This window comes from Aotus nancymaae, unplaced genomic scaffold (genome assembly GCF_030222135.1).
Source record: "Aotus nancymaae isolate 86718 unplaced genomic scaffold, 86718_ANA_hifiasm-v0.15.2.pri h1tg000030l, whole genome shotgun sequence".
Lineage (NCBI taxonomy): Eukaryota > Metazoa > Chordata > Mammalia > Primates > Aotidae > Aotus > Aotus nancymaae.
Window position 1 is genome coordinate 21,618,689 of NW_026988443.1, and position 15,052 is coordinate 21,633,740.

At 52.4% G+C, this 15,052-nt stretch overlaps 1 protein-coding gene across 1 annotated transcript; it reads left to right on the top strand.

Annotated features, from left to right (window-relative positions):
* The first annotated feature begins 462 nt into the window (after positions 1 to 462).
* CES3 (carboxylesterase 3) lies at positions 463 to 14,419 on the top strand. Its single transcript, XM_064383171.1, has 13 exons — positions 463 to 616; positions 2,384 to 2,588; positions 2,694 to 2,832; positions 3,005 to 3,138; positions 3,625 to 3,778; positions 3,890 to 3,994; positions 6,469 to 6,570; positions 6,950 to 7,090; positions 11,186 to 11,266; positions 12,315 to 12,462; positions 13,492 to 13,641; positions 13,805 to 13,883; positions 13,991 to 14,419. The coding sequence occupies exons 1-13, from the start codon at positions 535 to 537 to the stop codon at positions 14,181 to 14,183; spliced, it is 1,713 nt and encodes a 570-aa protein (XP_064239241.1). The 5' UTR covers positions 463 to 534; the 3' UTR covers positions 14,184 to 14,419.
* The last annotated feature ends 633 nt before the right edge of the window (positions 14,420 to 15,052 follow it).

The following is a 15,052-nucleotide window of genomic DNA, read 5'->3' on the forward strand; positions in this document are numbered from 1 at the left end:
GTTTCACCATGTTGACCAGACTGGTCTCAAACTCCCAACCTTCAATGATACACCCGTCTTGGCCTCCAAAAGTGCTGAGATTACAAGTGTGAGCCACCACGCTTGGCCTGAAAGTCACATTTCAACATGAGATTTGGAGGGGACAAAACATCCAAACCATATGAAGCCCTCACCCCAGGCCGGACTGTCCACTCAAAGCGGCGCCCCAGGGTCACTGGCCACAACTTCCTTGGGTCAGTGATGTGGGCATCTTGGAATGAACGCACAAGATTTCATGGAGATCAAGTCAGGAGAGCTGGAATTTGAAAACAGTGGATGGGGGAGGGCTATCATCATCCAGGTCTCTGCCGGGCACTCATCCAGCCCTGCCTCTGACTCAGCCTGAGGATGAGGCATTGGGTCCAGGGGCTGGCCACCAACTAGGCGGGGCTATCCATGGAGGTTTACAACACCGCCCTTTAGAGACTGGTGGTGCCAAAGGGCAGGGATCTCATTCCACCTTCTGAAGCTTCTGTCCAACCAGTTGTAAGGAGAATGGAGACAACGGTGAGAGTGGAGTCTGGGGTCCTGGTCGGGGTGACCTGTCTGCTCCTGGCATGCCTTGCCACAACCCGTGGTAAGACACACCTGCTGGGCCTGCAGGGGAGCTTGGTGTGGAGGAGTCCAGAGTGAGACAGGGACAGGGAGCAGTGGGCAGCCCGTTCAGGAAAGAGTCCTGTTTGGAGACAGACCAGGGGTTGTGCATTCTCTCTGGGCAGGGGATTTGCTCTTGCTTTTTTTTTTTTTTTTTTTGAGATGGAATTTCACTCTTGTCACCCAGGCTGGAGTGCAATGATGCAATCTCGGCTCCCTGCAACCTCTGCATCCTGGGTTCCAGCGATTCTCCTGACTCAACCTTCTGAGTAGCTGGGATGACAGGCACCTGCCACCATGCCCAGCTAATTTTTGTATTTTTAGTAGAGATGGGGTTTCACCATGTGGCCAGGCTGGTCTCAATGCCTGATCTCAGCTGATCCACCCACCTTGGCCTCCCAAAGTGCTGGGATTGCAGGCATGAGCTACCGTGCCCAGCCTGTCTTTATGTTTTAAGGGGGCCTGAGATTTGTTTTAATCAAATGTAGTAAGACAAGTAGATATGCAGATGACTATCACCAGGGAAGGAGTTTGCTCACAGTTCCCTGTGAACAGGAAGCAGGCCATGCCACACAGGGCCACAGAGGGAAGCACCAGGTGGCATCGGCCAGGAGGCAGAGGGAGAAGTGGGAAAACGTGGGCAAGCCCCTTTGCCATGGTTTCTGCGAGAAGGAATAGCAAGGCAGGCTAAACAGGTTTAGGATTGGCAGTAGGCGCTGAGGCAAAGGGGCTGTCCCCAACTTCCTGGTCCCTGGCTCTAGGGTGATTAGGGCCAGTGGATGGTAGCCAGGAGCTGAGAGCTGTATACAGGAGGTGGTTGGGGGATGGTTCTCGACTGTTTTGCATTTGCTCCCTAGAGTGTTGCCTGCCAATTCCAACTCCCCAGAGAGCTGCCTCCTATGTCCAGGCATTGTCTAGCCCTGGGAGAGGTGGTCCTCTTGTCTTAGTCTGTTTGTGTTGTAAAAGAATATATGAAGCTGGACAATTCACAAAGAAAAGAGGTTTATTTGGTCCACAGTTCTACAGGTCACACAAGAAACATGGTGCCGGCTGGGCATGATGGCGCACGCCTGTAATCCCAGCACTTGGGGAGGCCGAGGTGGGAGGATTGCTTGAGCCTAGGCATTTGAGACCAGTCTGCACAACATAGTGAGACCCCCCTCTCTATTTTTAGAAAAATAATTCCAGGCCAGGCGTGATGGCTCATGCCTATAATCCCAGCACTTTGGGAGGGCCAGGTGGTGGATTACTTGAGGTCAGGAGTTCAAGACCAGACTGGACAACATGGTGAAACTCCATCTCTACTAAAAATACAAAAATCACCTAGGCATTGTAGTGTGTACCTGTGATCCCAGCTACTTGAGAGGCTGAGACTCTAGAATCACTTGAACCCAGGAGTCAGAGGTTGTAGTGAGCTGAGATTGTGCCACTGCACTCCAGCTTGGGCAACAGAGCTAGACCCTGTCTCAAAAACAAAGAAACAAAAACAAGCAAATGGGAAGTGGCTGGCCCTGAGGCTCAAGGCCCCAGTAGCAGGCCCAATCTGGCCTGGAGTGGAGTGGTAGTGCCTCTTGGGCAGGCAGAGAGGAGGAAGTTGGGAGTCAACCGAAGACCAGGCTCACCAGCTTGCTGGCAAGGTTACCAAGGTGCTGTGTGGTAAGTACTGAGAACAGCCTGAGTGTCTGTCTTTCACTCCTTCCCCTCATGGAGGCTGCAATCTCACCCCATGACCTCTCTGTCCTTCCCTCAGGGCCCAAAGTTGCTCAGCCTGAAGTAGATACCATCCTAGGCCGTGTGCGAGGCCGGCAGGTGGGCGTGAAGGGCACAGACCGCCTTGTGAATGTCTTCCTGGGCATTCCATTTGCCCAGGCGCCACTGGGCCCTGACCGGTTCTCAGCCCCACGCCCAGCACAGCCCTGGGAGGGTGTGCGGGACGCCAGCACTGTACCCCCAATGTGAGTAGTGGCGGTGGAGGTGGCAAACAGCCAGGTTGTGAGGAATCCTGCAGCTGGGGCTTGTGGGGCTGAACAGCTGGACCTCAGACCTGTCCTTGGCTACAGGTGCCTGCAAGACGTGGAGAGAATGAACAACAACAGATTTATGCTCAACGGAAAACATCAGATCTTCTCTGTTTCGGAGGACTGCCTGATCCTCAACATCTACAGCCCAGCTGAGGCCACCACAGGGGCCGGGAGGCCGGTGGGCTTCCCAGAGGGCCCTGTCCACCCGATCCAGCTCCACTCTGCCCCCCGTCCCCTCCCCGTCCCAGTTTCCAAACCACCCTAGAGGTCCTGAGAATGCCCTGGGCTGGCAGGTGGGTAGCTGAGGTTCCAGGAGCTTAGGGGTCACTGCCCCATGGCCACCTCTGCAGGTCATGGTGTGGTTCCATGGAGGCTCTCTGGCCGTTGGCGCTGCCACCTCCTACGATGGATCGGCCCTGGCTGCCTACGGGGATGTGGTCGTGGTTACCGTCCAGTACCGCCTCGGGGTCCTTGGCTTCTTCAGGTGAGATGGCAGGGCTGGCCAGAGCACTCCCTGCGCCGAGGAGAAGCCAGCTCACCAGAGCAACTGGGGATCTAGGCTGGGGTCCAGATCCTGAATGGAAGGCTCCTTACCCATGCTGTCTGGGGCAGAGGAGGGTACTCCCCAAGCCTCCACCCCAGGAGAGGGGTCCAGCCAAAGCCAGAATTATACAGCAAATGTGGTCCCTTGGGCAGAGGGCATTGATTTTTAGGCTGGAGCCCAGCTTCCAGCAGGATATGGGACAAAGAGCCACAGGCTCTGGCAGCCATGAGAACCAACCCTGGCTGGCCACTCAGCCACACCTGCATATACCACACGCTGGGCATGTAGATGCCAAGCATGGCTCCCAGTCAGACCAGACCTGGGGCACAGAGGAGGGCCTGGCATCCTGGTGGCTGATTCCAAGCTAACCGACAGAGGCTGGCAAGGAGCCAGGCTGAACTAACCTTTGCCCTACCCTGCCCCCAGCACCGGGGATGAGCATGCACCTGGCAACCAGGGCTTCCTCGATGTGGTGGCTGCTCTGCGCTGGGTGCAGGGAAACATCACCCCCTTCGGGGGTGACCGCAACTGTGTCACTGTCTTTGGTGGATCCGCTGGTGGAAGCATTGCCTCTGGCCTGGTGAGTCACGATAGGGACCTAGCAATGTGGCCAGGAGGGCTTCTGTGCCCTCAGACCTCCCAGCTCCTCTGCCCTCCTCTGACAGCCACCTGCTCTCTCCACTGCACTCAGGTCCTGTCCCCAGTGGCTTCAGGGCTGTTCCACAGAGCCATCACACAGAGCGGGGTCATCACCATCCCAGGGATAATGACGTCTCACCCCTGGCCCCTAGCTCAGGTCTGCGTTTCCTTCCTGCTCTTACTCTATGTGTGCCTCCCATACCCCACTCTGTGCTGGCCCTGGGGTCTCAGAGTAGCGGGGCTTACTGGCAGGGAGCTCTCTGTTAGCAAAGACGAGCCCACTAGGATGAAGGAAGATCAGAGGAGACAACTGCTGCATTCCAGCACGTGGGCAGTCAGGGAGGGCTTCCTGAAGGAGGCCACCCTGAAGCACATAATCATTGGCCCTTTCTCCAGGTGGGGTCTTCAGGAGCACCCCTCTCTGCCCCAGGTACCATGGTGGAGGGGGTCTCCACTCCCAGCCACCTGCTGCCTGAGAGGTCTCCATTCAGGCTCTGGATCCCCACCCTAGATCCTCATTGTAATGCTTTGTGAAGAGAAGCCAGGGGAAGCCACAGCGGGAACTGCACCTGTAGAGGCTGCAGATGTGGGAAAGAGTGCCAGGTCCTGCAGCAGCAAGCTCTCAGGTTAGGGGACAGTGCAGGAACTGAAGGCGCTGGAGAAGTGGGGGCCAGTCCTGGGAATCTGGACTCTATCCAGAGGCAAGGCTGAGCTACTTAGAGTAGAAGATGGGTTGGAGAGAGCCATCCTGAAGACCAAGAGGCCAGTGAAATGGCCAAGGCAGAGTCCAGGACAGAGGACAGGACAGAACAGGGATAGAGCCATGGAGGGGAGAGGGGGGTAATGTGAGCAGGATTTGCAAGGCTGGGTCAGTGCCCTCATCTGGCCCCAGATGGCAGCCAAGGCCAAGTGGGCTGGGCATCTTAACCACTGGGTACAAGATGATTCTGGAACCTCAACATGGGCATGTTGACTTTTTTTTTTGAGATGGAATCTCACGACTCTGTCCAAGGTTGGAGTGCAGTGGCACAAAATCAGCTCACTGCAACCTCCGCCTCCCGAGTTCAAGTGATTCTCCTGCCTCAGCCTTCCAAGTAGCTGGGATTACAGGCATGTGCCACCACTCCTGGCTAATTTTTTGTATTTTCAGTAGAGATGGGGTTTCACCATGTTGGCCAGGCTGGTCTCACACTCCTGATCTGGTGATTTGCCCGCCTCAGCCTCCCAAAGTGCTGGGATTACAAGCCTAAGGCACCGCCCTCGGCCAGGCATGTTGACTCTTGTATAGACAACAGCATCCACCTCTCAGCCTCCCCAACCCATCCCCTCCCCATGGCCAAGAGAGATTTTCTCGATCACAGGCTTGAGGTCATTCCTCATCTCTCCTCTGTCCAAAGAAAAACCCAGCTCAGCCATTCTCTCCCTAAAAGAATATCAGTGATCCTGCTAATGTCCACATGCCCTGGCTTGGTTTTTTCAGCCTGTGAGCTGTCCTGAAGCTATCCTTCCAGTTTCACTTCCCACTCATTCCCTGGCCCTGCTCCAGCCTCAGCTTCCTTCACCCTTCCCTGTTGGACTTCAGCAAATGCTGCAACACCTTCCTCACTAAACCCTGTCTCATTTCCGTTTTACCCCACAGACTCTACAGACCTGTGGCTGTGGGTATTAATAGGTATGGCCGGCCGCCGTGGTTCACGCCTGTAATCCCAGCACTTTGGGAGGCCGAGGCGGGTGGATCACGAGGTCAAGAGATGGAGACCATCCTGGCCAACATGGTGAAACCCCATCTCTACTAAAAATACAAAAATTAGCCGGGCGTGGTGGTATGTGCCTGTAGTCCCAGCTCCTTGGGAGGCTGAGGCAGGAGGATTGCCTGAACAACCTCCAGAACGTGATGCAGTGAGCCGAGATTGCACCACTGCACTCCAGCCTGGCGACAGAGGGACACTAAAAAATAGTTAGGTGTTAATAGATACTTAACTATTAATATAGTTAGTATTAATGTAGCAGGCACTAATATAGTTAGGTATTAACAGATGATAACACTATAGGCCATGGACAGGGGCTCATGCCTGCAATCCCTGCACTTTGAGAGGCCGAGGTGGGTGGATCACCTGAGGTCTGGAGTTTGAGACCAGCCTGGCGAACATGGCGAAACCCTGTCTCTACCAAAAATACAAAAAATTAGTCAGGAGTGGTGGCACATGCCTGTAATCCCAGCTACTTGGAAGGCTGAGGCAGGAGAATCACTTGAACTCGGGAGGCGGAGGTTGCAATGGCCAAGATCACACCACTGCACTCCAGCCTAGGGGACAGAGCGAGACTGTCTTCAAAAATAAAATAGACAATGACACTATTCTTAGAGGGTAACAAGTACTCAGCACCCCATTCCCCCCAGATAATAACACTATGGTATAATAGAGAACACACAGGGGCCCTTGAGACCACCCAAGCCAAAGGGCAGGGCGGGCTTCTCAGGGGTGGTGGCAAGTCTCTGACCAGCCTCGGGGTTGATCTGTGACATCACACTCAGCTATCCTACAGATGCACCCTCTCTCTGTGGGAGGCAGAGGGCTGCAATGTGGGGCTGAGTGGCTGGGAGGGAGGCATGACTCTTTCATCTGTCCCCAGAACGTTGCAAGCGCCATGGCCTGCAGCTCCAGCTCCCCGGCTGAGATGGTGCAGTGCCTTCGGCAGAAGGAAGGAGAAGAACTAGTCCTTAGCAAGAAGCTGGTATGACGACCTTTTTGGGGATGGTGCCAGGCAATGGCACAGAGGGGGTTCTGTCCATCCCCTGAAACAACAGAGGGGCAGTCTTCTCCCAGGTGGGGCTGGGGACAACCACTCATGAGGGGAAGGGGCTGAAGGGTTGGGGACAGAAACAAAGGGCCATCCCCATCCCCACATCAGGCCTGTCTTCTAGGAAAGAAACTGGAAGCATGTGTTGCCCTGATCTCCCGCTTCCCCCAATCCCCTCAGCCCTGGTGATCTCCATCCCTTCACTTTCCCTCCAGGCTCAGCCACTCAGTCCTGCGGCTCAGTGGCTCTTGGGCTCCTATCCTTTGAGGCTTGGCCCTAACGTGGGAGCCTCCTGCATTGCTTTCTCCCGCAGAAAATTACTATCTATCCTTTCACCATCGATGGCACTGTCTTCCCCAAAAGCCCCAAGGAGCTCCTGAAGGAAAAGCACTACCACTCGGTGCCTTTCCTCACGGGTGTCAACAACCATGAGTTCGGCTGGCTCGTCCCCAGGGTGAGTGTCCTCCAGCATCTGTATCCTTCAAGGCCCTGCCCTGGCCAGTACCTCCCACCCTAGCAAATGTTTCCTTTTAGGGAACCAGGCTTTTGCACAAACTGGCCTCCTGGGCAGTGCTGATCTGGGCAGCATATTCCTGCCTTTGCGTCCGGTTTATACATCAGGCTCTATGAGACTGGTTAGCATTGACTTTGTGCCAGAGCAATTGACTAAGACTCTCAGGTTTTAGCTATCAAGCCACTGGGGACCTCCTTATGAGCAAAGTGCCTTCCAGTCCTTTCCAGGTACACAGAACTTCCCACAAGAAAGAGTGTCAGCGCTGTGCTTTCATCCCAAGCATCTTGTTTACGTCATTCTTATTTTTCTACCCATCTTCACAGCAATCATTTTTTTCACTTTTCTTCTTTCTTATTTTTTTCCATCTTACCACATTGGATGGATACCCTAAGACAAAGCAATCACTTTTTTTTTTTTTTTTGAGACAAAGTCTCGATCCATCGCCCAGGCTGGAGTGCAGTAGCACGATCAGGACTCACTACCGCCTTGGCCTCTCAGGCCCGAGCAATCCTCCCAGCTTCCTGAGTAACTGAGACCTCAGGTCTGTGCCACCACACTCTGCTAATTTTTTTCTTTTTTTATGTAGAGACAGGTCTCCCTCTGTTACTCATGCTGGTCTAGAGCACCTGGCCTCAAGCAATCCTCCTATCTGAACCTCCCAAAGTGCTGGGATTACAGGCATGAGTCACTGCATCAGCCAAGCAATCACTTTTAATGCCTGTGAACCTTCCACAAATGGAGGGTGTCGTTACATTGTTCCTTCATCTTGGCATTTGGGCAACTTCTTTTTTTTTTGAGAAGGAGTTTTACTCTTGTCACCCAGGCTGGAGTGCAGTGGCACAAGCTCGACTCACTGCAACCTCCACCTCCCAGGTTCAACTGATTCCTGCCTCAGCCTCCTGAGTAGCTGGGATTACAGGCATGCACCACCATGCTCGGTTTGGTTTGGTTTTGTTTTTTAGACAGAGTCTCACTCTGTCGCCCAGGCTAAAGTGCAGTGGCATGATCTTGGCTCACTGCAACCTCCGCCTCCCAGGTTCCAGCAATTTTCCTGCCTCAGCCTCCTGAGTAGCTGGGATTGCAGGCACGCGCCACCATGCCCAGCTAATTGTTTGTATTTTTAATAAAGACAGGATTTCACCATGTTGGCCAGGCTGGTTTCTAACTTCCTGACCTCATGATCTGCCCGCCTGGGCCTCCCAACGTGCTGGGATTACAGGCGTGTGCCACAATGCCCAGCCTGTATTTTTTTTTAGTAGAGACAGGGTTTCTCCATGTTGGTCAGTCTGGTCTCGAACTCCTGACCTTGGGTGATTCGCCAGCCTTGCCTTCCCAAAGTGCTGGGATTATAGTCATGAGCCACGGCGCCCAGCCCTGGCAACTTCTAGTTTTTACCACTAAGGCTAATAGTGCAGTGGATATCTTCATATCCACACTTTTGTCCTCTGACTTGGCCCTTTGGAATCAATCCCCTCACATTGGTCCCTTGGTATGTGAGAGAGAGGCTCATGCAATCTTGACACTCAAAGATAAAGCTTGAGCTGGGTACAGTGGCTCACACCTGTAATCCCAGCCCTTTGGGAGGCTGAGGTGGGTGAAACCCCATCTCTACTAAAAATACATGTGGTACATGCCTACTATCCCAGCTACTCAGGAGGCTGAGGCACGAGAATCACTTGAACCCTGGAGGCAGAGGCTGCCGTGAGCCGAGATTGTGCTACTGTACTCCAGCCTGGGCAACAGAGTGAGACACTGTCTCAAAAAAAAAAAAAAATTGGCCTGTTGCGGTGGCTCACGCCTGTAATCCCAGCACTTTGGGAGGCCAAGGTGGGCAGATCACCTGAGGTCAGGAGTTTGAGACCAGTCTGACAAACATAGAGAAACCCCATTTCTACTAAAAATACAAAATTAGCTGGGCATGGTGGCACATGCCTGTAATCCCAGCTAGTCGGGAGGCTGACGCAGGATAATCACTTGAACCCAGGAGGTAGAGATTGCGGTGAGCTGAGATTGCGCCACCACACTCCAGCCTGGGCAACGAAGAGTGAAACTCCATCAAGAAAAGAAAAGGAAAAGAAAAAGCTTGTAGAAGTTTTCAGGTCAATGCCCTAGACTCTGGCAGGCAGCCTTGACCCCACTATCAACTTACAGCTGAAGCCAAGGGAACCCCAACCTAGCTGGCCCCCAGGACCTGGGAAATCTGCCTGGCATGGAAGGCTGTGCCCAGGACTTGTTGCTGAGTATGTTTCTTAGAAGTGGGTGACTCAGGCTGGGCGCGGGGGCTCATGCCTGCAATCATAGCACTCTGTGGATTACCTGAAGTCAGGAGTTTGAGACCAGCCTGGCCAACATGGCAAAACCCCATCTCTATTAAAAGTACAAAATTTAACCAGGCATGGTGGAGCCTGTAATCCCAGCTATTCAGGAAGCTGAGGCAGGAGGATTGCTTCAAACCGGGAGACGGAGTTTACAGTGAGCCAAGATCTCAGCACTGCACTCTAGCCTGGGCAGCAGAGCCAGACCCTGTATCAATCAATCAATCAAATTTGTTTATTTATTTATTAGTAAATAAATAAATAAGGTAAAATATGTAAGCCAGGCAGAGTAGCTCACGCCTGTAATCCCAACACTTTGGGAGGCCAAAGTGGGATCGCTTGAGCCCAGGAATTCAACATCAGCCTGGGCAACATAGCGACATTTCTACTGAAAAAAAAAAAATTCGCCAAGGGTGGTGGCGGGTGCCTGTAATCCCAGCTACTTGGGAGGCTGAGGCAGGAGAATTGTTTGAACCCGGGAGGTGGAGATTGCAGTGAGCCAAAATCTTGCTACTGCACTCCAGCCTGGGCAATAAGAGCAAGACTCCATCTCAAAAAAATTAATAATAAATAAAGATATATATTGAGCATTTTTTTTTGAGACAAGTTCTAGCTCTGTTGCCCAGGCTGGAGTGCAGTGGCTCAATCACAGCTCACTGCAGCCTCTAAGTCCTGGGCCCAACCTATCCTTCCACTCCAGAGAGTAAGTAGCCAGGACTACTCAGTCGGCATGCCACTACACCCAACTTTCTTTCTTTTTTTAATTTTTCTTTGAAATGGAGTCTTGTTATGTTGTGCAAGCTGGTCTTGAATTCCTGGGCTCAAGTAATCTTCCCACCTCAGCCTCCCTAAGTGCTGGGTTTATAGCCATGAGTCACTAGCCCAGCCAATTTTCTGTGTATTTATTTAATTCCTAGTGAAGATTAACATTCCCTTTTGTGTATACTTTCTGTTTACCCATCTGTGAATTTCTGTTCCTGTTCTCACAAATTAACAGAGAGCCTAGTAACAAAGTAACTTTAGGGCCAGGCATGGTGACTCAGGCCTATAATCTCAGCACTTTGGGAGTACAAGGTGGGCGGATAACGAGGTCAGGAGTTAGAAACCATCCTGGCCAACATGGTAAAACCTCATCTCTACTAAAATATAAAAAAAAATTAGCTGGGTGTAGTGACTCATGCCTGTAATCCCAGCACTTTGGGAGGCCAAGGTGGGCGGATCACTTGAAGTCCAGGAGCTTGAGACCAGCCTAGCCTACATGGCGAAACCCCACCTCTATTAAAAATACAAAAATTAGTGGGGCATAGCATCCGTCTACTGCTACTATGTATGTAGTCCCAGCTACTCAGGAGGCTGAGGCAGCAGAATCACTTGAACCTGGGAAGTAGAGGTTGAAGTGAGCCAAGATCGCACCACTGCACTCCAGCCTGGAGACTCCATCTCAAAAAAAAAAAAAAAATGTTGAACAAATTCTTTTGTTCTCTACAATACTGCCATTAACCACTTGCCTGTTGTATTTGGGCTGCTCTCCCCACCCATACCCATCTCCCACCAATTTCAGGTTTATCTTTTTGGGTGTGTGGACTTGTGGGTTCAGCCACATTTGGCTCCATAATGAGTTTCTGGGTGCAGGGCTGTGAACACTCTCCTGCCCAGGGCTGGGAGTTGGGGGGTGGGGCAGTGGTCAGGCTGCACTGAGAGGGCCTTGGTGTCCACACAGGGCTGGGGTCTCCTGGATACAATGGAACAGATGAGCCGGGAGGACATGCTGGCCATCTTGACACCCTACTTGACCAGTCTGGTGAGACAAGAGGCAGGAGGGAGGAGGCCAGTGGGTGTCCTAACCAACAGCACAGTCTCTGCTCCTACCTCTGACACCCACAGTACCAGCTACCAGCTCCCACCAGGCCTCTTGGTCTAACTTTGTTCACTCGGGAATTTCCTTAGACATGAGTCAATGTGGTTCTCAAAGGAAAATCTTCATCACCATCATTGTCAAGATAAAACTGCCTGTTAATGAGCACATTTAGGTGCCAGGGACTGTGCTGCACTGAGCGCTAGGAGAGGCATTCATCTCCTTCAATCCTCATTGCAACGCTTTAGAGAGGAATTCTCACTGTCCCCATTTTACAGATGAGGAAACAGGCTTGAGGTGCCATGGTGGAGAAGGGGCAGAGGCAGAGTTTAAGCCAGTTCTGCCTGACCACAGGGCCTCAGCTGTCAGATGTGGAGCCAGATAGACCTGGGGCCAAATCCCAGCCCTGGCTGCTGGCCCAGTTATCCAATCCCTTCGAAGCCCATTTCTTCATCTGTAAATGGGGATGATGCTGCCCACTCGCCTGGGCCGTTGTAAGGAGACTAGATGTTGCATTTGAAGAGTCTACGTGGGATCTCAATACCAGGGGCTGTTCAATCTTTGTACATTTCCCTTCTTTGGAAGCCCCAGAGCCCTTCTCATTCACACAACCTCATCACTGCCCTCTGGAGCTGAGGGGAGCCTCCATCATTTCTGCTCTCACTTACTTCCCAGTTAACTTCAACTGAGCACCTGCTTCCAGGCCAAACCCCTTGCTGGGGACTTCACATAGGCTGCCTGGCAGAGACTAACTTTCAGAGAGGTCTAGCCACCTGTTTGAGGTCACACGGCCAAGCAGTGGTTGCAGAGCTAGGACTTGACTCCAAACCTGAGCTTATCCCAAACTCCTAGGGAGGCAGAGAGGCAGCTGGCTGTTCTCTGGACCATGAGCCCTGGGACATGAGGGAAGCTATACCGGAGAGTCTGGGCTTCTTGGGAGGGTCTGCCATAGCTGTGCGTGCTGAGCAGGCCTGAGCCTAGCCTCCTGCCCCAGGATGTGCCCCCTGAGATGATGCCCGCCATCATAGATGAACACATAGGAAGCGACTTGGATCCACAAGCCACAAGCCAGGCCTTCCAGGAATTGATGGGTGACCTGCTCATGAATGTGCCCACCTTCAGTTTTTCAAGACACCTTCGAGGTAAGCCTATCCCTGGCCACCTGCTCAATCCCTCCCACTTGATGGAAGGAACTGGCTCATCACAGGTGACATGGCATGAGAGGGTGCTGATTTCCCTGATGCCTTGCACCCCACACCCCACTGCCACCTCAAAACCCCTCTTTCTCTGGGATGCAGCATCACAATAATGAGAGGTGTCTCCAGTAGGGAACTTTGCAGAGGAGAAAAACCAAGGCTCAGAGAGGTACAGTGGCTCATCAAGGGTCACCCAGCAGGCCTGTCACTAATTCTCAGGGACTCACTCAGTTGAGTGATTTCATCCTCTTTCAGCACTTCTGAGATAAAAGTCTTGCTTCCTCCAAGCCGAGTAGCTAATCCCTGACATGGACCCAGAACAGTTCCAAATTTTAAAAATTGTGACCTTGGCCAAGATAACCTACCCACTCCGTGCCTCCGTTTTCTCCTTTGCAAAATGGAAATAATAATAGAATCAAATCTATTAATTCTGTTAATATACATCTAATCTATTGTGATGGGTATTAAACAAATGATGACACCAGCCAGGCGAGGTGGGTGGCTCATGCTTGTAATCCCAGTACTTTGGGAGAAGCGAGAGGATCACTTGAGCCCAGGAGTTCAAGACCAGCCTGGGCAACCTATTGACCCCAATTTTTAGACAATTTTTTTTTTTAATTAGCTGGGCATGGTGGTGCACACCTGTAGTCCCAGATACTTGGGAAGCTGACGTGGGAAGATCACTTGAGCGCAGGAGTCTGAGGCTGCAGTGAGCTGTGATCACACCACTGCACTCCAGCCCAGTCGACAGCAAGACCACTTCAAAAATTAAAAATATTATATTAAATTAAAATGATGACACAAAGCACACAGAATGGTGCCCGACTCTTAGCAAGCGCTCAGTAAATGTTTGTAGCTAGTCATTTGGTCATGATCATCATCGTGGAAATTGGTGGCATCATGAGCGTGTGCTGCCAAAGGCAGGGTTGAATCAGGCAGTGGGTGCCTAACTCCCATCCCATCCTTTCTTTGTAGATGCTGGGAGCCCTGTCTTTTTCTATGAGTTCCAGCATCGACCCAGTTCTTTTGCAAAGATCAAGCCCGCCTGGGTGAAGGCTGATCATGGGGCTGAGACTGCTTTTGTGTTTGGAGGTCCCTTCCTCACGGATGAAAGCTCCCTCCTGGGTGAGAACAGACAGACAGACATGTGATCCCTAGGCTGCCAAATGAACAAGGGGCCCGGGCAGGGCTTGCAGGAACAGAGGTCTCCAGTCAGCACCGAGGACCCCTGGGTCCCCTCCAGGTCCCACCTGACTCTCATTCAGTTCTGTCTCTGTCACCTTTCCAGCCTTTCCAGAGGCCACAGAGGAGGAGAAGCAACTAAGCCTCACCATGATGGCCCAGTGGACCCGCTTCGCCCGGACAGGGTGAGTGAATGAGTGGACATAGCTGGCTTTGGGCCTGGGGTGCCCAGGTTGGCCTCTCTGGGGGACAGCACAGGAAGCCTTGATCCTCATTCATTCCTCCCACCCAGGGACCCCAATGGCGAGGGTTTGCCTCCTTGGCCCCGATTCAACCGGGTGGAACATTATCTGGAGATCAACCCAGTGCCACGGGTCGGACAGAAGTTTAAGGAGGCCTGCATGCAGTACTGGTCAGAGACGCTCCCCAGCAAGATACAACAATGGCACCAGAAGCAGGACAGGAAGGCCCAGGACGAGCTCTGAGGCCAGGCCTGAACCTTCTTGGCTGGGGCAAACCCAAATGGTGGCAGAGTCCCAGCAGGGCAGCCCGCTTCTCCCCCTGCTGAGACTTTAACCTCAACCAGGCGTACATGGGGTCCTGTTTAAGTAACTTGTCCGTGGTTATGTACCTAATAAGTCACAGAGCTGGAATTTGAACCCAAGAAGTCAGACTCCAAAACTCTTTAAACTGTCACATATAAAGACAACATTTGATGGTTTTTACTTCCCGTAATTTCTGCTACGACTGCTGGGGTTCTTCTTGTTACTCTATGAAAATGTTGAAGTCTGGGCGCGGTGGCTCACGCCTGTAATCCCAGCACTTTGGGAGGTGTAGGTAGGTGGATCACTTGAGATCAGGAGTTCAAGACCATACTGACCAACGTGGTGAATCCTCGTCTCTACTAAAAATACAAAAATTAGCCAGGCACAGTGGCGCCTGCCTATAGTCCCTGCTACTCAGGAAGCTGAGGCAGGAAAATCACTTGAACCCAGGAATCAGAGGTTACAGTGAGCTGAGATCATGCCACTGTACTCCAGCCTGGGTGACAGAGAGAGGCTCTGTCTAAAAAAATGTCAAATGTTCCTGAAAGTGTTAGCTGCTCTGTGACTGGCATTGTGCTCTTTTGAAATGTCACCAGGCTGCCTCCCATCTCTGGGTCATTGTGCAAGTTCTTCCCTCTCCCTGAAGTCCCTTTCCTACTTGCTTCATGGAAGGTTCCAGCCCATTCTTCAAGCTTCTTGGAGGACTCACTCCCCCAGGAAGCCTTCCCTACCTTCTCTGGGCTGTGTGGCCCGGAGTCTGCATCTGTTGGAGCACAGTCCACCTGAGGCTAGCACTGTGTCTGTGTCTG

What these genes read in the sequence shown, in the direction of transcription:
- CES3 (XM_064383171.1), top strand. Translation starts at nt 535, where the DNA reads ATGGAGACAACGGTGAGAGTGGAGTCTGGGGTCCTGGTCGGGGTGACC. An exon ending in CCACAGGGGCCGGGAGGCCG is followed by an intron (nt 2,833 to 3,004) that starts GTGGGCTTCCCA and finishes CCACCTCTGCAG; the next exon opens with GTCATGGTGTGGTTCCATGG. An exon ending in ACCCGCTTCGCCCGGACAGG is followed by an intron (nt 13,884 to 13,990) that starts GTGAGTGAATGA and finishes CCTCCCACCCAG; the next exon opens with GGACCCCAATGGCGAGGGTT.